This window comes from Rhea pennata, chromosome 2 (assembly GCF_028389875.1).
Source record: "Rhea pennata isolate bPtePen1 chromosome 2, bPtePen1.pri, whole genome shotgun sequence".
NCBI lineage: Eukaryota > Metazoa > Chordata > Aves > Rheiformes > Rheidae > Rhea > Rhea pennata.
The window spans coordinates 2,392,238-2,415,281 of NC_084664.1; the positions used below are offsets into that span (position 1 = coordinate 2,392,238).

The 23,044-nt window shown below is 45.9% G+C and overlaps 2 protein-coding genes across 9 annotated transcripts in view; one reads left to right on the forward strand and one right to left on the reverse strand.

Moving 5' to 3' along the window:
- TMIE (transmembrane inner ear) overlaps window positions 1-11,807 on the reverse strand; it is a 52,407-nt gene extending 40,600 nt beyond the window's left edge. The window contains exon 1 of the mRNA XM_062570845.1: window positions 11,772-11,807. Within this exon, the coding sequence (XP_062426829.1) occupies window positions 11,772-11,807 (36 nt within the window). The remainder of the gene's footprint in view (window positions 1-11,771) is intronic.
- Window positions 3,096-23,044, forward strand: part of ALS2CL (ALS2 C-terminal like) — a 46,629-nt gene continuing 26,680 nt past the window's right edge. The window contains exons 1-3 of one of the 8 annotated variants that reach the window (XM_062568680.1): window positions 10,809-10,824; window positions 11,325-11,566; window positions 21,944-22,052. In XM_062568680.1, the coding sequence (XP_062424664.1) occupies window positions 21,947-22,052 (106 nt within the window). In that variant the 5' untranslated portion in view covers window positions 10,809-10,824; window positions 11,325-11,566; window positions 21,944-21,946. Of the gene's footprint in view, window positions 3,187-10,808; window positions 10,825-11,167; window positions 11,567-15,889; window positions 15,909-21,453; window positions 21,532-21,943; window positions 22,053-23,044 lie in introns of those variants that run through there. The other 7 variants (XM_062568678.1, XM_062568679.1, XM_062568681.1 and 4 more) reach the window with 7 other exon arrangements.

The window sequence follows — 23,044 nt, forward strand, 5'->3', positions numbered from 1 at the left end:
GCTGAGCTTTTCTAGTCACTTCTGCTAACATTTCCCTGTATTTCAAAATAACTCGATATAGTTTAAGGAAAAATAGCTCCATAGCAAATTAATGTTTTATGAGCTCAAATAAGCAGGCCAGCTTTAAGGTCTGCCCTGCTGATTAGATTCTGAAGATCGGAGGAAGGTGGCACCACGCCAACGCGCGGCTTCCACCCGAGGAGAAGCAGCTGTGCAATTCCGCGTTGCGTTTGCACACTCTGCAGATCTTCCCGACGACTGCTGGCGGCTGTGTTCCTCCGCGTTGGACAGAGGGCAAGCGCGCGCTCGGAAAATCGGAGCCGGGCACCGCGGGGAGGGAGCGGCGTGCGCTGCGTCGCGAGGCCTCCGCGCGAGGCGACAGACGGTGGCAGTGTGGCCGCAGGGAAGTCGTGCGTCTGCCGCAGAAGTTGTGAGCTTTGGTCCTCCTGCGCCCTGCCGAGGTCCGGTTTGGGTGTTCGGAGAGCCCGAGAGGTGGTACGCTGAGCAGGTCTTAAAGTTTTTCAGCGTGACTTAAACGGGGCTTCTGGGCTTGATAGGTTCTCCTGTCCTACCACCCTCTTCCCCCGGACTTGTAAATTGTTTCAGTTTAATTTAGCTGAAATTGGCCAAGAGATAAAAGTTTCAAAGATATTGAATTTCTGTGCTCCTTATTTAAAAAGCGTGCTGTTGGGTAAAAGGTTAAATTGGTGGTTGTCCTCACTGAAGGGTGAAGAGTGAGAAAGCAATGAGTAAGAGGTGTGAGAGCAGTTCATGTTAGACACCAGAGAACCTGCACAGGGTAGAGCGGAGACACGGGAATTGCTGGTTCGTGTCTGCTCCTTGCTAGACACCAGAGCATCCAACCACAGGGCATAAATCCATGTGAAACTGGGCTCTGTTAATTCTGCTGCTTGTAGGACTGCTTTCTTCTGGAGTAAGTTGTCTAAGCGTTGGTCTGGTACGGAGGAGTCTATGGAAATGCACCTCTGTGCCCTGGGTCAAACGTAGTATGTTCTCCCTAAACCTCTAGGGTGGTATTTCCAGCATGGAGCTTGTTCTCAGTGTCTTGTCTATGGTCTGGGAGTTCAACGCTGCTGCCTTTTTTTCCCCCTCTTTTTTGCTTGGTTTTGTTTTTAACACATTGGAGGAAGTTAGACTGCAACTCTCCAGCAGCTGGGAGGGAGACGCCTCCCATCCGGGTACTGACAAACCAGGCATCAAAACCATGGCATCGAAACACTGCTGGAAAATATCTGTGCCAAGAGCCATGTAAAAATAGAACAAACAAACCTGCAGTGACCATTTTTTTTTCCAATCTCTAGACTTCTTTTTCTGAGTCACTGAAACAGAGTACCTCCTTTAGCTTTTAGGAGGGAAAAATGTATATTTTTTTGCAGCCTCTGGACTTTACCGCACCACTTAGTAACCTTGTTTCAGCTTCTTTCCTTGAAAATACCTGAAGTAGGACAGACCAGAATCATCTGTTAGGTTTTTAAATGATGAGGTTTCATATTGACCTTCTGTATTGAGATTCTGAAATTTTCTTTCATGACAAGGAGGACAAACAAACTCCTTGTATGTCACTGTCTACTTCCAATTTGGTAATCTGGCCCCTGGAGCTGGGTATTTTGTAGAGGGGAGGGGAAAAAGAAAAAGAAGTGTTGCAAAACTTGTGAATTTAGCAACAGCGAGGAACTGGGCTTGCAGAGAGAAGGGAAATAAGTGACTTTTCCCATGTACGGTTCCACCAGCAGTGACCCTTTGCTGGATGAGACTTATCATAGCCCAGATTGCAAACGCTCTCATGTAATCACAGAGCAGCAAATGACCACCAGTGTCTCAGCAAAACCACAGATGCTGCTAAACTTGTTGTCAGCTTCCTATTTTTAGCTTGTATCTTTTGGAGGCTCTTGGGAAATAAATGAAATGTTGATCTTGCTAAATATGTCATTTCGCCAATCACTGGGGCACTGGCGTTGCTGCTATGCAGAGGGCAATAACGTCACTTTGGAGAATGTTGCGTTTCTGAAGTGCTTGAGTTTGTTCAGAATTGCAACCAAAAAAAATATAAATAAATAAATAAATAAGGCGTTAAACTACTGGAAGGGGATGGAGACGTGGCTCCTGCCTGCTCCATCTTGCCACCTGCACCCGGGCATCCTCGTTCTGTGCCACTGGCCGCAAGAGTCACATGGACCGCAAGGTCTGGAAATGCATGGCGGGCAGAAGAGCAGGGAAGGGAGCCAGCTTGCTTCGTGTGGACTTTGCTGATACCCATCTTTGCTAAAATACTTGGGGTTTCTTAACAGAGATTTGTAATGCAGACGTGTTTTGTGAGAACATTTTGTGGAGCGAAGTTGTACATCTGGTGCATGTTCATGCACACTTACACGTCATAAAATTGTTCTTGGGCAGTGTTGAAAGAAACCTGAGAGATGAGGGCGATGGGTAATTTCTTTGTGCAAATCACAGCCCTGTTAGGTCAACCGCTCTGCAGGGCGAGCACTGCTTCCCTTTGAGTGCTCTGAGGCACCCTGAAACCACAGCGCTGGGCTGGGTTACGGTGTTTAGAGAAAAATGATCTTCCCTCTGTAGAACGCCTATTTATGAATAAGCAGGGAAAAGGGGGTTAGCGAAGTTGAAAGGTCTGCTGGAATCTGGGATCCTCATCTCTATTTATCAGCCCCGGTAACCTCCATACCTCCAGGCTTTGAATTCCAGATTTTTCATGTCTCTCCTTGCTCTTTTCCTAGAGGAGAAAACCGTAGATGCGTGACACGTTTCTCCACAGAGCTGAAGAGAAACAACAACGTGTCTGCCGCAGCCGTGTCCTTTTAGAAACACCCCTAAAGCTCTGTATACAGAGAGCTGGAGATGCATCGCCCATCTCTGGCTGCTGTTTCCCTTTAAATTCCCTAAAAGCCATTCAAGAGTCCAGCTGCCTGCTGAAACATTGATGTGGAGACCTGCCAGTGGTGGCAGCTTGCCAGGGGTTTCCATGTCTACCAAGAATGTTTTGCAGTGCACCTTGGGAGAGGAACATTACTTCCTTGATTCTTCCCCCCCCCCCCCCCCACTACAAAGTGAGTAAATAAAGCAGCTGAAAAGTTAGAGCAGGCGGTTTTTGTTACCAGCTCATCTTTCCACTCACATGGCTGCATATCCAGGCTGACAGCTCGACCCACGGTAAGGCAGGCTTTTGCTTCCATGCAGGTGGCATTTGTCTTGTGTGAGATGTTGCTGAACCTCTGTCGAAGCGGTCCTGTGGGAGATGGAGTTGATGGTAGTCCTACTGCAAAAGATGTCACTCTGTGCAGTAATGAAGATCACTGAATTATTTCTCTGGGACTGGGATGATGTTCAGCGTGTGCCACTGTCCCCACCCAAAAAGGGTATTTCATAGGGCTAGGAGAGGATATAGGCACATTTAAGACAAGACAGTGAGGGGAAGAAAACCCAGGTGTGTCAGACAGGCTTTGAACGCTGCTCGTTTCCTAGCTACATGGAGCCAAAGTGCTGGAGAAGTCCTTCCAGGTGCTGATAGGGCATGCACTGTGGGAGGGGGATATGATGTTGTGCTACACGACCGTGCTGTTGGACAAGGGTGCCCCTGTTTCTTTGGCACCCTGTCTTTGGCTGGTTTGACTCGTTGTGCAGTGAGGTGTCCTGCGGTTGTGGGTGGTTTCCAGCCTGGAAAGGTGGGAAGTCGCTATTCCCATTCAGCTGCTGATGGGGTATGTCAGACCTAGATGGCGTGGTGCCTTGGGGACATCACTCAAGGAGAGGGCCAGCAGTCTTGGGTGGCAACAGAAGGAAGGGCCCTTCCTCTTGGGTGACTCTTCCCCCCTTGGCTTCCATTTTAACAGCAGGTTATATAGCAGGTGGAGGTACCTCCGGGGACAGAGTCATACTGCTCTTGCTGCAAAGGTGGGTTACGGATGGTCTGATCTATCCTGATGTCTCAAGGGGGGATTTGGGAACCAAGAGGGGTATTTGTGTGTGTTGGGGGGAGAGGAGATTGGACCAAGACTTGCTGCACTCTTCTGAGTTGCTCCTGTGATGGCTAGATCCTCATAATCCTCTCTTACGCTGCCCATGTTTGCAGGTAAGGAAAGCCTTTTCCCACCCTTCCCTAAACAAAAGGCAGCTTTCTCGTGAGACAGCTATAAAACCCCACTGGGTGACAGGTGGGGAACTGCTCTTGGCTACAAACCAACAAACTCTCATACATTAGGAAAGAAAGTCTAATGGATTTTTGCTGTCCTACAGCAAGGATTTCACGTATCTGCAGCTCTGCACCCTTGCTCCTCTTTCCTGTCCCCATGTGCCAGATGCATCTGGCTATTGCGTTCCTCTGATCTGCCAACTGGAAGCATCTGGCATCGATTGCCACGGGGTGGGGAGAAGGTCCCAGTGTTGCACCTGGGGTTGTGCCACCTCGTTCAGAGTGTTTCAGAGAGACCTGGGAAAAGTCACTGTCTCCTCCACAACCAAACATTGGGGACCTCCGTACTCTTCCCCAGCTGGGACACCCTGCAGCCAAAAAAGGCTCATGCAATTAAGTTCTTGCTTATCTCGCTGGTGCCACTTCTCTGCTACTACTCAGACAAATTGCACATCATTTTCAGAGCCTGAAGGTTTGTAATCATTCTGTTATAATGAAAGAGTAGTATAATGCTTTCAAAGTATTATACAGCTTCCTGGAAAGTTATCCGTGCACGTAACCAACTACTGAAAAGCTCACACAGATTAAAATACCTTTCAATAAAGGAAGAAGCTGTTTTGAGCTGAAAAATGAGTTTGGTGCTGCCATAGGAAAGCGAGGCTTTTTGTCTATTTTTTTATTGTTGTTTGCTTTTTGGCTTTCTGCACGTATAACAGCTCCTATGGAACTGGGGCTAACTGTCAGAGGCTGGTGTGTGTTTTCCTCTTTAGCAAGGCCTGTGGTTAGAGGAGCTACCACAGAGTGGTGAATAGTTTTGAATAGTGAGTCATGTTTCATTCTTATAACTAAGTTGGTGTCATAGGTTTATTTAAAGAAGTTTTCATTGTTTCTGTTGTTACAGAGAGACTAACCTTCAAACAGAGTCCCTGTGCCTCTCCTGACACGGCCAGCTGGCATTGTAGAAGGTAGCTGCTGTAAAGGTTGATATTTCTGATCCATTTTGTTCTGTGGAGTATGAATTAGAATCGCTTCATCAGGCAGTAGGCACATTAGTCATGTTGCCCCATGTGATACATACAGTTCTCCAAGTGCGCTTGCACTGGTGTTTTGGGGTATGATGCAGGGCTTCATGCAATTGCAGAGGAGCCTGGTGTCTTCCCAAAGTGTCTGTAAACCATCTGGGTCTTCTAAAGTCCTTAGAGTAAGGCAGCATCCTGACCTTTGGAGGGCAGCTATGGCCAGACGGCTGGGCATCCTGATCAGCCTCTCTGCTTTCAGGGTATAGATATGAGTAGCACAGGTCACATGGAGGGGACAACTGAAGACCAACCCTACCATCACGGCCATCTAGTTATCCTGCCTTGGCAGCTTCATCTTCTGTTCTATGTGGGACAGGATGAGTGTGGGACCAGTTGGTGCAGCTCGTGATGCGGTTTCAGCACCACCTCATTACAGCTGGAGTTTGTCTGATGGGCTAGAAACTGGTACAGCTTGACTAACAGGCACAGGGAGATGTGCAGCTCTTGGGCATCTTTTGGTTCTTGGATCAGATATTTAGTCCATTATGATAATGGCTTGGCTTGATGTGCTACTGTTTGTCCCTTTCTGGCTCCTTCCTACTCTAAAGAGAACCTGGTGCTAACTGGTGCAGGCTGTTTGCCAACAAGTTTCAATTACCAAAGCTACCATCTCTCTGGTAGTTTTGATACCCCAAAAGGGTCTGTCCATCCCTTTTGGATGACCTTGCACTTCTGGTTCAAGAAGTGGTTGTGAGTCCCTGCTGCTGGTGGACCTTAGGCAATGCTGGTGCTGAGAACTGGGTTTGTCATACACTAGACGCTGCATGGACGTGTCATCAGAGACGGTACTGGGACCAACTGCTCCCTAATAGTCAATAGAGGTTGAGTGGGCTTACCAAAGGCCACATAAACTAAATTCTATTTCCCCAGATGTTTATCTGGCTGCTAGACCAAGGTTGAAATTTCTAGACTCTGTCAGCTCCCAGTGATTCTCTCTTGATTCTTCAGGCTGAGAGCCTGTTTGGGATAAGTACCGTGACGTTTGGTTGCAACTGATATCTCAGTATAGCAAACACTAACTCTGGAGGTTGTGGGAAGAATCAGTCTCTTATGCAGACAAGCCTGAGGCGGCATTAAGCTAACTGGAGTAAGGAAAGGTGTCAATGTGGAGTGCACTGTGCTAATTTTTCCCTGCCTTCTCTCCTTATGGTCCCAACCTTTCCTGTGTTGCTTCTGCTCCTGGCCAGTCTGGTGTACAATCTGTCCCTGGTCTTGTCTAATCACCAGCCCCATCGGAATACAGATGCAGACAGATGGTTCCTTGCAGTGTACGTTATCCGAAGCTTTTTGTGCTTCCTGACATAAACCTGGAGAATCTCTGCAAGTATTTCAACAGTGGTTTGCTATTGAATGATTGCTCAGATATAGGGAAACATTGTGTGTTCCCTTTGTTTCCTTGTACCTTCTTTTCTAACTACTCCTGCTGTGCAAGTGTCTATCACGCTTTAATGGAAAAGCTTGTGTTGCCTCAGTAAAAAGAATGTGGAGGAGTTTTGATTATCCAGAAGGTTGTGAAACTTATTTTACATGAGATATAAATAATTATATGCTTAGCACCTGTTTCCATGCAGTTTCCCAATAATGTGTACAAATACCATATTTCTGATCTTGCTAGGCACATGAGTTAGAGTAAAAACTCTGATCAGTTACTTGACGTTGATGTTTATCTGAGACTAAGGATGTCTGGAGAGGTGAACAGAGCTACTGTCTTTTTTTTTGTTTGCTTGGTTTTTTTTTAAGTTTTTTTTGGAGGGAAGGGAAAGCCATGCAATATTGGGATTTATGCTGGGAGGAACTATCTTTTGTTGTAAAAATAGTATTTCACACCTGCAAACACCTCTGCCTAGGAGTAGGCAGGAGCTGAGCTATCACTGAGTGAAAGTCCCTGGGAATGGGAGGCCGCAGCCTATTTGCCGCTACGCCGGAGCATGCTTCAGTAACCCTGTATTGGAGCTGACATAGCGAAAGATCTTCGAACTGAGTCATCAATGGCCGTTCCTAGAATAGGCGGTTCTTGTAAAACGGGGTTGGCATTTCCTTGGTGATACCCAGGACCTGGTTTCAGGAGAGCAACTTGGTCTATAAATCACCTTTGGTAGTGAACTCCTCGATGGAAACAGCCACTTCTCTCAGGAAAGCTGTATCTGGAGAAATGGAGCCATTTCCTCGACAGATGTAAACTGAGGCAAGATTTGCGGTGGATCCTGTTTTCATAGCTAAGAACCCTAAGTGGGAAGAGCAAGGTGAGCTCTTTTTCTTAGAGGTTTCTTTTTCAAGCCTGTTTTATATTTCTAAACAGATGAATGCTTTTAACTACCACAGTTGGTTGCATGCCAGCTTGCTGTGCCATCTATTTAAGGGCAAACCTCTTAGAGATAGTACCAAAACTTTCTTGATCCCTTGAGCGCATCTTAATGACTGTGTTAAGCCTGGCTTTAAACCATGCTCTCCAGAGTGCCACTTGCAAACTTTAGCAAATAGAGACTTTAAACTGAGGTTGAGTGGGGAGAAAAACATATAAAGGCCAGAGGACTATGCCTTGAGCAGCGTCGCTGGCTGCAGGCGGGTGAGTGCTGGTGGTAGTACTAAGCTCCAGGCTAGAACTGGTATCAGGTCTTCTGTATTTAAGATTGGTGGCTGCAGATAGCTAGAGACTGTTTTAGTAATAAATAAAAGTAATAAAGATCTGGTTAGACAATGAGAGGAAGACCTAGAGCTGATGGGGAAGATTTCTAAAAACTTCTGTGGGAAACCACTGACTTAATTGAATAAAAATCTGTTAGAACAGGCTTAGTTCTGATAAAACTCAGCCTCCTTTCTTGAAAAGAGAAAAGTGCCAGTTATTAATGTATTTCTGATTTATTTTACTTTTTACAATTGAAAGTCTCTTATGCCAAAATATACGTATAATATATATGTGTGTGTGTGTGTCTACGTTTATAAATAAATATATATATATATATATATATATATATATATTTCAGGCTGACTAAAGAGCTAAAACTTTTTTTGAGGATGTCTCTTTGCAAAATAGGTCTTTGTTCCCTCTGACTCTGATCCCTGGGAGGATAGGGAAGCATTAGCACTATTGCATTTGCAGTGGGAAACATGTTTCATACACAGGTTTAGGTGCTCTTGAAACATCTGTGTTCTCATCAGTGTCCTGTCTACTGTAGAAATGTACTGGTCAGCAGAGCACTTGTCTGCACTTACCTGGTATTGATCTATATCTTTATCAAACACTAACTGTGTATACTACCTAGGTGATGGACCACAGTGTGCTTCACTCTCCATACCTAGCCCAAGCCTCATCTGGTCCTAAAGGCTGGATGTGGAGATGATCACAGAGTGCTTTGAATCCCTCCCCCAGCCACAATGGGGGCCTTGAGTTTTCCAAGCTCTAGGATGGCTCGGTTGTTGTTCAAGTAGCACCAAACTGCTTTAAGGTAAACCAAGGTTGATTTCTATTCATCCTGCAGGATGAAAACTTGTGGTGATCCAATAATGGCTGTGCAATGATTGGAGATGTCCACGGAGAGGGGGGCAGATTAGATGAGTGTGCAAAACACCCTGGTCTGGAAGCTGGAGGCCTTCTCTCTGCTGAGAGCCATGTGTAGGGAGAAAGGTGTGGGAGGAGGGATATGAAACATTTCAGAGGAAGATACAGAAGGATCCTGGCTGTCCAATCTGCTGCCGAAGCTCCTAGGAGTGAGGGTGACTAGGGCTGGGGAGAAGAGGAAGAGCTGTAAATGAGTGGGAGAGTGCCAAGAACTGCACTGCACAGATGATGACTTTCCTTGTCCACGTCCACGATGGATGTCTCAGCGATGAATTGCAAGGAGACAGTTGTCAGTGCTTGGGGCTTATGCTCTTGCCAACCAGGGTTAAGGCTGAGAGCCAGCCTGGAACCCTCAGGCTGAGAAAGCATTGGTGCAAATGCTGAGTGTTTTGAGAAAACCACTTGAATTCTGATGGGAATCAGAATTCTCATGAGGAAACACAATTAAACCAAATTTTGAAACCAAACTGTTACAAAAATCTGTCAATACAGTTTCACCACTGCTTTAAAAAATGGAGTTAGAGTAACGTGGGGGAAAAAAAAAGCATGAATTTGAGATACAAACATTAAGCACCTTGACCAGAACTGTGCAGAAACAAGTCACAAAGCTGAGCATAAATCCCAAGCCCAAATACGCTCAATAGGTCTGACCTGTCAGGTGGGCTCTCCAGTGACCATCTCCTCCAGCGCGGAGCACCTGGGCCTTTCACACAATGCTCTAGGGGAGCCGGAGATCCCCAAACCTACAGATGTTATCACTAACATAAGCTCTGCAAGGGAGAAATTGTCCTCCAGACCCTGTACGGGTAGGGGAAAGCCCTCCTGGGATCAAGCCAGACTTGGAAAGAACAGAAAGCTCATTCTATCTAAAATGGTGAGATGTCTGCCTGCCATCTAGTCCCTGGTGGCTGAAGCACTTGCTTAGGACATGGGAAACTGGGTTTTATGTTAGATTTCAGCTGGAAGAAAAAGGTCTCTAACTGTGCCTAAGCCCTCATCGCTAGCCCTCTGCCTTCTCACAGGTTTGGGGAGCAGATAGGAGGCCAGCCATGAGCACGCAGGGACCTTGCTCAGCCTTTCCCTTCTCTTGCTTGTATCTTCCCTTGGGTTGTTCCTTGCTGCATGCGTGGATTGCCTTTCTGCCTGCCTGCGTAGCGAAGGCCATTGCATTGAGGTAGAGAGTGATTTATGGGCACATCCCGCTCTGAAAAGACCCTGGGAGTCCAGCAAAGCAGGAAGGAAGTCGACACAATAGAAAACCTCTCCGAACAAAAGGCGACTCAGACACCACCTCTGTCTTCTGCTACATCCTGGACATCCTTTCTACGATAAACCAACTTGTCCTGATCCTTTCAGGCCACAGTGAGTTTTAGTGGCTTGTAAAAGTCCTTGAAAATCATAGAGCTGGGGAGGAGGAGAGCTGCTGAGTTGTAACATGTCAGAGCATCTGGGAAAGAATAGGGCTTTGTTAGCGATCTCCAGCGTGCTCTGAAGCAGAAGACGATGGCGTGGGGCTTTTGTTGATGAGCATGTTTACTTTTTTTTGATGTGGAGAAGTGTGTGTATGTGGTGGCTGCTCCAGCTTTGACAAAACACTTGTGGGAATTTGCAAACTGTGGACTGATTGGAAAAATCCAGGGCTTTTGTGCTCCGGCTTTAGGAGGTGGGATGAGGCCTGAACTGCAGTACTAGAAAGGACTTCAGCTTTTGGATTTCTTTGCCTTTTTTTTGTTTTGTTTTGTTTGTTTTTGTTTAAAGCAGGGTGAGGATTGTGACTGCTGGCTGAGGTGCAGCAGCTTTTATGTTGGAGCAGAGCACAGGCTTTGCACACATTGCATGCAGTCTGTCACACACTGTTTGCAGCAGGCTCTGAATAGCAGGAAATGTCCCATTTCCCAGGGTTTCAGTCTGGCTCCTGTGATTTTTAGCAAGCTTAGAAGTCGCGCAAGGAGGGCAACTGGCAGAACAGAGGAAACGTCCAGGAACTGCATCTGGCAAACTGCTGTGGAAATGCTCTGTTGGTAAATGAGACATTGCCTGGATTAGAGCTGAGAACTGCCACTCAGCAAAGCAAACACATTCTGTTATTTTCCTTCTCAATTTATATCTTTTTATGTTTCCATGCTACACCTGCTGCAATAGCCCGTGGCTTGCATCAATCGCAAAACATCTATTTAGAAAAGCAAACAATAAGCAATTGCTTTAGAAACCCTATTTACAGGAGTTTCGTAACTGTCTCCTTGGGCACTGTGGGTGTCTCATCTAATGAACAGGCCCAGATCTGTGTTTCAGCAAAGGAGGCGACGGGATGTGGGAGGGAGAGGTGGGTGGGGTGAGCGGCGGCTCTGGAAGCACCGAGTATTTCAGAACTCGGAAGCTCGGAGGAACTGCTGCTCCGGCAGTTACCGCGGAGGAATTTTAATTGCCCCCCTTATGTAAGGTATGTTGCTCTACACACTGGTTCCTTCTGGGTTTTGCTGCCGGTGTTGTTCAGCTGGTTGTTTCTCCCAAAACTCTCAAGGCAGGCTCAGTTTTCTAGTGGCACGCGTACCGGAGGAAGGGCATAAGATCACCCTCAGCAGGCTGGCGGGACTGCTGAAGGTAATGCGTGACGAGCAAAACTCCTGAGGCAGAGCGAAGTTCGGGAGCGTTTCCTACCGGGAAGAAATTTTAGCCGTGCAGGTGGCGAGAAGTGTGGAATGCACTGGCGTTCTTCACCCCCCACGCTTGATCTACGCAGCACGCTGGCTCGGCGTAAGGAAGGTATGTTGTCCTTAAAGCCTCTAATTTCCAGCGTGGTTCAGGCTTATCTGAGCTATGAAACCCTCTACTGTCTCACCTCGTGTTTCCCACGAGAGGATGCTGGTGCAGGTAGCCCCCCTGCAGCCAGCAGAGCCCGCGTGCGCTGGGAGGCCCTCCTGGGTGGAGGAGGGGATCTGAGCCTGCGTGGGGCAAGCAGGCACCTCACCCGGCAATACGAGCCTGAGGAAGGCGAGTTGGACATCACGCGTTTGCACAGGGGTTGCATAGCTTCCCTGGCAGAGCGAAGAAACCAATACCAACTAATTAGTCAGGATAAGAAAGGCTGATAAGCTCTTCCTGGTTTCTGCAAGGGAGGGATGTGGTCAAGAGCGGGCAGGTGGCTGCAATGTTTTGTGAAAAGTCTGGGTCAAAGGCACAATTACAGGGGAATGGTAACATGCTTAAGACCTTTAAAAATCAACAAACAACTATGCGATTAGAACCTGACAGAAGAGGAGGAGCTGTTGTTCACGGGAACAATCGTTGTTTTTAAACTTAGTTTAATTTGGACGAGAACCGAAGCTGCCTCTCTTTGTCTGTGGAAATTTCCTATGACCTGGAAGCTTCCTGGACCTTGCAGCTGCTTCCTGAACTTGGTAGTTTCCTTACTGCTGTTGCAATGACTTTATTCACAGTGAGCTACAATATGAGATTTTTTGAGGATCTGTTTTGGCATATAATTCTGCCTGGTTACCTTGCATCTTGTCTGTCAGAACCGTGCATTCAATTTAGTGATGCGTTTTGGAGATAAACAGTATAAATAAGTTCAAAAGGGGTAAAATAAATTCAAGGATGATAGGTCCATAGACAAACAGTAGAAGTATCCAGGTTTGTAGCCTTTGACATCCCTTATGCAGTAGTGGAATAGACCTCAGAAAGTGGCCAACTTTATGTTCTTTTTCTGAATAACATCTCTTATTGCTGCTGTCAGATGAGCTGGATCACTGGCCTGACCTGGCAGGGTATTGTTTACATTCTTGTTGAGTTGAGGAAGGTTCATGCAAAGTACTTTGGGCTCAACAAACAGGAATTTTCTTGTAAAACATTTTTTGTCAGAGCTTCAGGTCCTCAAAAGACCTAGGTTTTGGCACTCTAAGCACTTCAGCAAACTGTGGCGTCTTGGAATGATGATCAGAGGTTAGAAAGGCCTGATGACTCTTTACAGGTTTGCTCTGGCTTCTCTGACTTGTAATTTGTCCTCCAAGAGTACTTGAAGGCTTTGATTAAGCCCTGGAAGCTTCCTACTGCAATGAGTCTTGTAAAACCTTGTGCACTAGAGGAGAAATTCTGCAGTTCTTCAGCTGGCAGATGGGGATGGGTTAGCGTTACTGTGCTGGTGTCAATATTGAAAGGCACTAGGGAGTTCAGGGGACCCGAACAGAAAACAGAGGGAGTCTGCATGCAGTGATGACACTATCCCAGGTAAGTCTTTAATCTCCATTCCTGTTCTACAGAATGGACTGTAGCCCCGCTCTATTTCTGACAGGTATTGAGGATGCCACACTAAAGACTGAAGTGCTTAAGTACCACAAGGTTCACTTAGGAAGGCAGATCTGGGAAGTTTTGTAAGTGGCATTTCACAGTAACACCTCATTAGCTTTGGGGCACTATCTCTAGCCTAAGTTAATGTCTGTGAGGTTGGAGAAGAGACAGGAAGTGGTACAGAAAGGCAGGACAGCCAGAGGATGGATCTGGAGGCTCACATGTGAACATTGGATGAAGACAGCCATCTGGGAAAGTAACTGCTGTCCTGGTTGTTTTATGGCAGTCCTCTGTCTCTCAGCACAAAGGAAGTGAAAGGACCTCTCTGGTCCTACCCAAATTCTGGAGGTCCTAAGTGAAGAGAATGGAGCAGAGGATGGTGTTACCATACACTGAACTCCATCTCATCCGTGAGAGTACAAGCAACTGTACTCTCAGCTCTTCCACTGTCTAATACTGTTTTTGTCTTTGTATGGGTTTCTAGGCTGTAATTCAGGCTGTGATGCTTAGGGTCTGACTCAAAGCTGCTTTGAAGTAGATGGTAATACATATTCTAAAACCCTGATGTATAGCACTTCCTTTATTTTTTACTTTTCAAGGCCATGCTGAAGTCCCATTTGCTCTGGAAGACAGAGTACATATGTTGTGAGCAAAGATCAAAGAAGACGAGAGGTCTCTTGAAGACAGACACTTAGCTTCCCTCCTGCTCCCACACCTGCTACCACAGCTATGACACAGGAGTAGCAGGAAACCTAGCTGTGGTCCTCTGAGCCTCTCATAACTTCTCCACTCCAATGAAGAACGCATAAGTTGTCTTTTCTCATTACTTCTTTTCCTTTGCTACATCCAGCCAACCTGTAGTTGTTTCACATTACTCTTATTTATCTGTGAGAGTTTTATCCTCTAACTTCAGGTCGTTTTGTGGTGCATGTATTTTGCTGACTCAGAGCTGTTCTGTTTCTGCAAGCATACGCTGCTCGCAGGTATTTTTGATAGTGGGAGGTGCAGGGCCATGAGGGATCGAACCACCATCTTGCCTTTCTGTACTTGCAATGTTATTTGCAAAGTTTTAATGATAGTCTTAATTGCAATGAGAGTGATCTTCTCTAGCCTTAGCTGTCAGTAAGTAAAAGATCTTATTTGATCTAACTGTTTAGCGCTTGTAATTAGTGGACAGAGACCAAGTGAATACAGAGGCCCACTCATCTCATTTAGACTGAGTTGAATTGATCTTCTCCCGTGTCTCTTTCTCTCTGTTCAAAGGGAGTCTAGGGTGTATAGTTCAGCCTTAGATACTCTGCAAGAGCAGATGGATTCTGTCCTTTTCAAGTCAACAAGAGATTCACCACTGTCTTTGGGCTTGGGAATGAACTTCCTAAGGAAGGCACGTGAGCTCCCAGTTTGGGTCTGGGGGAGAAAAGTTTTATATAAAAATCTTGTGTTTCTTGATTTTGCAAAATCAGGAAAAATATGTTTCCCCTTCCCCATTCATAGCTCCCTGTTTTTTCCTATTTTATGTGTTGAAGATGAATGAGGACAAAAAGAAATTAAAAAAAAAGTTCTATTTGGGCTGAAAATCAATTACAAAATCTTGATGCTTTCTGTAGGAAGTATTGTTTGACCCTTCTTATGCTCCTGGCTACATGCTACTGTCATAAATCTGTTGAGCTTCAAATGTGATCGATATTCTGACAAGCTGACATTGTTTCTTCTTTCAGTGCTTGGGGTCATTGCGAGATGAGCAACATAGTGGGTTTTTTTTTTTTAATGCCTGATGCATAAAATCAGTGGTATCAAGCCAGGCCATCTCACTTCTGGTAATTGGATACTCGGAGAAGGATACAAAAACGGGGAAGTGTTGTAGTAGCGCTTCCTTCACGTGCACTTCTTTCCTCCTCAGGGACTTCTTTCTGAGCTGGAATTGATATCTTTTTATTAGCTTTTAATTTTTTTCCCCCCTCCATGAATTTGTCCAGCTGCTTTTGAGTGTGGGTGTAACATACTCGTAGCAAGGACAGACTCCTGTGGCGGCGAGTTCCACGGTTTAGTTGGACGTAGTGTGCAAGGCAGGGCTTCCTGTGTTTGTCCCACGCTTCCTCCATCGCTCGAGGGCAGAGGTGGTTGTGCCGTGCTCCCTGTGTCTGCTGCGTGGTGCTAGATACGTGAGAACGTGGACCAAAAGTCTGAGAGTCGTACGTCTAGTGCGAGAGGCTTGATGGGTCTATTAACTCTGTTTTTCAGCTGTGCCATGGACTGTGTCTGCCTGCTTTTATTGCTTCCTGCTCAGCAATTTCCCCTGATGGCAGACCATCTGGTCCCTTCGCAGACAAATTTTTGCTGGCATCTGCAGGCTCCCTCTATCCCACACTAAAGCCTTGTCCAAATAACTTTGTTACCTCAGTTGTTCCCTTCCTCCTTTTTGCTGATAAGAGCTGTCTCAGGATTTTATTGTCTTTCTGCCCTGTTTATTCCCAATACCTCTAAAGTCGCACGTTGGATGTTTCTGGCTGCTTTTGAGGTGACTCCAGTAAGCCGAACGCTCATTCACCCTGAGTCATGACGAATCTGAGGTTTGACAAGAGCAGAGTCTGAATGGGAGCACTCGCTTCGCTGTGTTGGTCTTGGTTAAACAAAGCTTGGAATTGTTTTTCCACACAACAAAATGGTCTTTGTGCCGGTCATAATGCAGACTCAGCTGGAGCATGACACATGAGGATGAATGTAGTTTGGAATTGCAATTAGCCGGGCTAGAAACTTGCCCCGGCCAGAAGAGGAACAAAGGTTTGGATTGAAGGAGAAGCAACGTCTCGGCGTGGGCCACGTGAGTTTGCCCTGAGTTGATGGACTTTGAGCTGGCGCTGCAAAGGAAAGAGGAGGTCCCATCTGGCTAGTGGGCACGTTTGTGTGGTTGTATGTTAAATCGAGCTGGGGAACTGATCCACGTTAAAAACTAATCTGTTAAAGAAAACTAGATGCTAGGGTCCAAGTTCAAACAAACTTTTCCCTTTCTTTCCACCCTTGCTGCCACTGCCCCTAAGACCAGCCCTTAATCCATTCCCCCTTCCCATCTTCGCCACGAACTTTTTTTTTCATTTTTTTTCTAGGCAACTCTTTGGTCAGGTTAATCATGATGGCACAAATGTTGAGCTGACAGAGGGGAGGAAACAGATAGGCAGGACTATGTTCAGTTTAAGGTCCCTAGATTCAGCTCAGAAACGTCATTTGGATGTTGCATAAAATGTTGATCTGGATTAGCTAGGTTTGACTAAGTTTTGAGGGTGAAACTCTACTGGCAGACTTTGCGCAGAGCTGGATGTTATTCTGCCCTGTAAAGTGCTTCCTTTCGAGCTATGCACTGCTTAGGGAAAGGCATAAAGCTCGTGCAAAGGGGAACTGCACTGGTAATCATATGTTTTCCCTGCAGAGTTAACCCAGGTGTTGCTCACCTAGATTAGTGTAACAGGAGCTTTAAGACCTCTATGATAAGGCCCTACCCAAACGATTGCTTTTCATAGTGCTGCTGGACGTACCCACGCTTTATACCAGTGTGGTCTACAGCTCAGCTGCTTTCTGGCTTGTTCCAGTGAACAGGGGAGAACTTCTCTGTCCTTCTGGGTACCTGGAGGTCAGTCTGGTAACAAAGCATTTTTAGACAAAAAGCACTTTTTGCTTTCAAATGCTTCGGGTCACATCCTGCTGCAAAGTGGAGGGACATTTACAGTTCAAGTGCTCGTGCTCTATAGTGCATCCCCAGAAGGGTTTGGTTGTTCTAGGTAGAAGCAATGCCATTACCCCTACGAAAGAAAGCCAGAGAGTGAAACGCAATATTGGAGAAAGTCTTTGGGGATTACTCTAATGGAGAAATGCCTTTGGTACCCTATAGACTTCAATTTAAAACTCATATTGTTCCTGAACTTAAATTAAAGCAACTTTATCCCTGCCTCTGTAGAGAGGAGGTATTCGTGTGAGACATGGGCAATAGCAGAAAGGTTCATCTTCAGCTGAGTGGCAGCAATAAACTGATGGTGTCTCAAAAGGCAGGGGAGTGAACACTTGGCTTGTTTGAGGACTGGAAGTGATGGAGTGACAGACCTGTCTCATTTCTGAGGCAACAGCAACAGGGAAAAAAAATCATGAGCTGCAAAGACAGATGAGATTGGCAAGGCTGAACTGTACATAGCAATGAAGGAGCAATGCTCTTTAGGACAGCTGATGTAGAAGAAGAGAAAAGTTTAAGAGCAGAACTGGGCACAAACATGGTCATGACATTTACATCTCACAGGATTTAGTGTTAAAATGCCCTGGGCACACCTGAACACATGTAAATCTGGCACTGAAATTGGATTGCTAGCTCAGAAGTTTTTGTTTGCATTGATTGCTAAATGCAAGTTCAACACAGGGGAATTCACAAGAGGAAGATGGAAAATGAATAGTCCCCATTTGAAGATCCACTTTGTTCCGTACTGTAGAGAAGATGATAGGATTATTTGACTGGATGTGTGTTTCTGTGAGAAACTTTGAGTCACATCTAATGTCTAGGGATTTTCCAGCTATTTTCCTGGTGGAATAGCTGTCTCAGAGCTACAGACTCCAAGTAGCTTGATGGTCTCCGTAACTCTGACAGAGAAGCTCAACAAAGCACCAAAACGTCTCTTTGCTTGGTTTCTTATCTGTTCCCACCACTCTTCTCCTAATTTTCTCAAAATGGGTATAATACCCTGTTGTGGCTCCTCAAGAGCCATCTTGCTAAAATGTGCATATAGCAGTTTTGGATAGCCCTGCTGAGAACTCCATTCAGATGACTCAGGCTGCACCCATCTATTCCAGACAGGTATCTCCTGTCTATCTTTCAGCCACTACTTGTCTTGGTGTTAGCTGCTGCATCACCCTTGTTTCTGCCTTCGTTGGCATGCTTAGCAGAAAAGCCAAGAATGTGATGAGCTGCCAAGATCTAGCAGCTCTTACAGATGTTTCTCAAACTCATTTGTCCTGTTTCTACATGAATGCTATCATTTGTGTCCTCTCCCTAATTACAGACCTGTGCTGCTAGGGATTTTCTTGCTCTTCATCAGCTTATGTCCTCCTGTACCTTTCTTTAGGGAGAGGGAACAAATATGTCTCCCAGTTTGGAAAACGTTCTCCTGGAGAGGTCATCCTTCCTCATGAGACCTTGAAGCAGGCTGGTGGCTGTCTTGCTTTACCAGTGGAAGACTCTATCCTCAAAAGCCGTAGGAGATTTTCGGATTTTGCACGTGACCAGAATCGAGACAGCCGCACCTATTAGCAAGAGAAGCTGTCGTGCTTTATGCAGCTGGTGAACACTTCCTTGGAGCAGCATCTTTTTCAATGCTGGCTGTCAGGACTGCATCATCTGAGAAGCGTTTTGGTTCCCAAGCAGCAGCAGAGCCGTGCACGATGTGCAGACCAAAACACTGAAAACAGACATGAATGGGTCTAATCAAACTTCCCTTGCCTTTCAGTGAACAAACACAGAAGTACAAAACCACTGAGGCATGTGAAAGCTGGGTCCAAGCGGGAGGGAGGCAGCATGTGACAGCCACAGGTTTCTGTCGAGTGCTCCCATTGCCCAACAACTCTGCAGTTTGCATTTGTTTTTTTTTTTTATGTAATGCAGATGCACAATGTGACCTCACATGCCCTCAGGTGGTCCTTTATACTCTATGGCTGAGTCAACACTGGTTTTGTTCACTGGGTAACTAACTTCAAACCCTCTTTGCCTGATTGGGTTCAAATAAGTGTGCAAATGCTCTTCCCCCCCTCACCCCACACATGACTGGTGGGGAAAGGTTGGAAGTGGCGGCTGAAATTCGCCCGTACATCATTGAGCGATGTGGCAACTTAGGTCTTTTTGTGATGCCGGAACCGCTGTTTCGAAAGCTGACTGGTGCCACTTGCTCATTCAGCAAATGGTCTGTTACCATCACGTTCAGACTGAAAGTAGACCACGAGTTTCCAGTGAAGGGCAGGAGCGTGAGCGCTTAAACCCATGATGTTAACTCTGTGGCAGGTGACAGAAGAGGTTGGCACGCTTCAGGTAACGGAAAAGGCTTTCCAAGTACTTCTGGTTCCTTCAGAGTCAGCTTGGGTGTCTATACATTGCACTTTCTGTTGTGGCTGTTGCAGAGGTTTCTCAACCCAAGTATAGCATCAGGGGAATGCCTTCAGGTAGTCCTGGTAAAGCCTGATCTCGGGTCTGCAGGAGTAACAGACCCTCAAAAAAAGAGGCTTGCAGGTGGCTTCGTGTGGAACCAGCTCATGTTCAGAAAGGGCTTGTGAACTACCATGGCTGCATAAAGCAGAGCTGTGTACATCTGCATCTGTGGTTTGAATCATTCAGCTTTCATTAAGCCATCTGTATGTAATGGATGGTGAGGTTTCTGGGTTGTTGATAAGAGGAGTGTTGGAGTTTGGCATCCATTCCTTTTGTTCTGCACAGAATAAAATCTTTTCTTGCAGGACTAAAGAAGAGTAGGTGGAGAACAAGCCTCTCCCCTAGCTGAGGGGATCAGAAATGGTGGAGTTTTATTCCTTTCTTTGCCTCAAATAGGCAAAATAGGTTAAAAAAAAAAAAGAGCCCATCAGCTTGTAATCAGTGATCCTAATACAACAGAACTGACTACTTGCTGCTTTATTGAAGCATTTGAAAATGAAATGCTGTTGCCTATCCAGGCTGATTTCACTCTCTGATTAACCAAGCTACTCATGCTTAGAGGTTTGTAACAAGCTTAAGTGCTCTCTAGCTCCTGTGAGAGGAGGAAAGAAAAAAAACCACCCTATAACTTTTATCTTTGTATCTACATGGCATAGGATTAAGTGGCAATAGAAAACAAACTTTTAGATCTGTCCTGTCCTCTTGGTGTTCTGCTGGGATGGAAACTGGCTGGCTGCTGCTTTGTTTTGCTTTTTTCCTGGCTCAGTTGCCCTCTCTGGGAGGGGACAGGAGGAATTCAGATTCCAGCTTTTTGACCTATTTGCATGCGTAGAGATTCCTCTGGGGCAAATCACCAGCATTCCCGCAAAGAATAGTCCTACAGACTAGGACTGACTTGCCTCAGGGCTTGATGTATGAAAACTTGCATACTGTGAAATATGGAACTATTTAATGCTTCCTACTTTGCACACAGATGAAATTTAAGAGGCTGTGGATACTAAGGAGAAAAATCTCATCACATCTATGCAGTCAGTTGTGTTTGGATATGAACATCCATGTGTAACCAGGGAAGCTGACCATCCACATGCACGTTTTAAGACACCATCTCAGCCCAAGCTCCATGATGACCTGAAAAGGGAACACGTGAGCAGGGTTTGGTGGGTTTAGGGAGCTCAAACCTTAATTCAGTGAGGAATCCAACCCCCTGAGAAGCTTAAAAGTCAGGCATTCCCACCTAAGCTAGTCACTCAGATGTCCTTTCCATAGCCCATGGCGAGATGCCCAAAGCATTTCTTCCCTTGAAAGATAGAACAAGTTTAGGCTTAGATGTCTAACTTCCAGACATCTCAGCATAGGGAGAATGAATCTCACCTGTGGTTTGTCAGATCAGGGTGGAGTGAAGAATCCTCAGAGTAGGCCACTAGGAGCTACTCTGACAACAGCCCTTCCTAGGGACAGTGCGAATATGCTATCTCTGTCTCTATAGTAAATAAATGAGACCTGGTCCCACGGCCAGATGGTTATGGCATAACCTATGTTCATACAGCTGTTTGCTTCTCGCATCCCAAAACAGCATGGCTACGTGCAGATTACCTGTTTCTTGTGGTCCCTGGATCATGCCTGAGAACTGTTGGAAGAGCACCCACACTGAAACTGTGCCAAAATCTGTTGTACCAATTTAATGTTGTAAACTTTTGCAGCATCGTGCCATATATTTGATGAATTACTATTGTAAACATAGCTTTTGAGAATGAGCTACAACCGGCCTGAGAATGAATGTGGAGAGACCATTTGCCGTCCCTGGAGTTTGCTCTTGTGCTTCGCTAAGTTGAAAGAATCTCGAGGTTATAGTTTCTTTTTTTCCCTTCATGTAATATCAGCCAACTCCGCCCATAGTGTTTTCACCACCTGGGCTTTTTCCATATTAGTCTCTTGTGACACGTGATTAACTGGATGTGTTCACTTCCCCGATACGTTTCTTTTGGGAGGTAGGGCTGGGAGGCAGGAGGAGGAAGCTACAGGAGTTTGTTCACATAGATTTGTTGCCTTTTTTTTTTTTTTTTAAATACTGCCTACTTCCATTTTAAGTAAACTCTGTCTGTTGACCCAGCAGTTGTGACATATAACCAGCAGTGCACAGTCCTGCTCAGAAAGGAGTAACACCAGACCTCTGCCCCTTTGGAGGTGTGGGTGCTTGGGCATGGCTCTGCGGCTCCGTATGACAGCTTTTAATGCCAAAAGGTGCAGACTGCAGCACCTAGGCCGAAAACTGGTGAGCGAAATGGGAATAGACACTCTGCTTCGTCTGTTGCTGCCGTGTACTTCAGTGATTTTCTTCTGGAAGTATGGATGTGGCACTAAGCAGGATTAAAGCAGTTATCAAGTTAGGGCCTTTCCGGTCGCATTGAAAAGTATCATGGTCCGCAGGAGAAGATCTTCAGTTGGAGAATCAGGAAGACTAGCCTGCAGCTTCAGTGGACTTCTGTGACATCAGCTCGTGTTGGGCTACTGGGTTTCCCTTTCTTCTCGCAAAAATTTCAATTATTTTTGGGGGGCAGCAAATGCAGTTCTCTGCCTGTGTTGTCCAGAACAGGAAAGCATAGATGTTCGCAATGAGCTTGGAAGCTGCTGGTGGGTGGATGTTCGTGAAGTGAGTTTACATGTGGCTTTCTTGTTGTGTCTAGGACATGTGCACAGCTGAAGCAGCCGCCTCTCTGCTCCAAGCAGAAGAAACCTTCTCAGCATGCCTGGCACGGATAGATGCCTTCATCCTCAAGCCTTTGCTCCAGGCAGGTAGGTCAGAGAAGATTACGTTTTTGTATCCAACTCTTTACCTTGAGTCACCTTTCTGGTGCACCTATGAAGAGAATTATAGTTGAAAACTGAGGACTGGCTGAGGACGCAGTGGAGGCTGATTCATTCACAGGAGTGATATGTAAATTGTTTCACTTAAGACAGTAAGGTCTTGCGGCCATGTGTGACCTTTCCTGCAAGCCTAGGACTGTGGTTCTTGTTGTTTTTAGAGTTTAATCTAGATTGTTTTTAGAGTTTAATCTAGATTCTGACCGTTGTAAGCAGAAGCATATATTGGGGAATATCTGAAGAGACAAAATTTCTCTCTTCAGTTGATCTGGCCTTGTTGAACATTCAATCCCTTCACATATGTCTGCTGTCAGGCTTGTTCCACTATGGTGTGTGGAAATCAGAAATGCTTCTTGCGTGTGTGACCCCTAAACTGTGCCCGTTCTGTCATCCTGCTCTTGAAGCTTGTGAGTGCAGCTTCCGAGATGGTAGTAAATCAGAGCAGCTCCACTGAAACGACCAAAAATTTACACCAAAATCTGTGTAAATATTCGTGAGCAATTCTGGCCAAAAGTAATGTGACTGGATTTAGACCCCTAGGGTAATTCCTACTGATGTCACTGCCTTTTAGCCTTCATGAAGGTTGGGAACAACTATTTGGGCCAGGGGCAAAACCTCTCCAAATTTTCTTCAAGTGCTCGTGCCCGAGCTGGGGCTTAGTCTCACAGGCTACCATGACCACATGTCCTACAAGAATGGAAAGGAGAAGGGCTTAGCACGGGTAGCCCATAAAAGTAATTAGAGACCCAACCCCAAATAATCATCACGTCCTTCCTCCTAGGAATTATTTTCCTGTAAGAGTATATGTATTTCACCTTGACAAATTGGGCTGATCTGGACAGAGTCTTCCACAAGATTCCTTGGCGTTCAAAGCTTTCTGATGGCCTTTCTCCCTTCCCTCCTCCCCCTCTCCCCCAATCTCT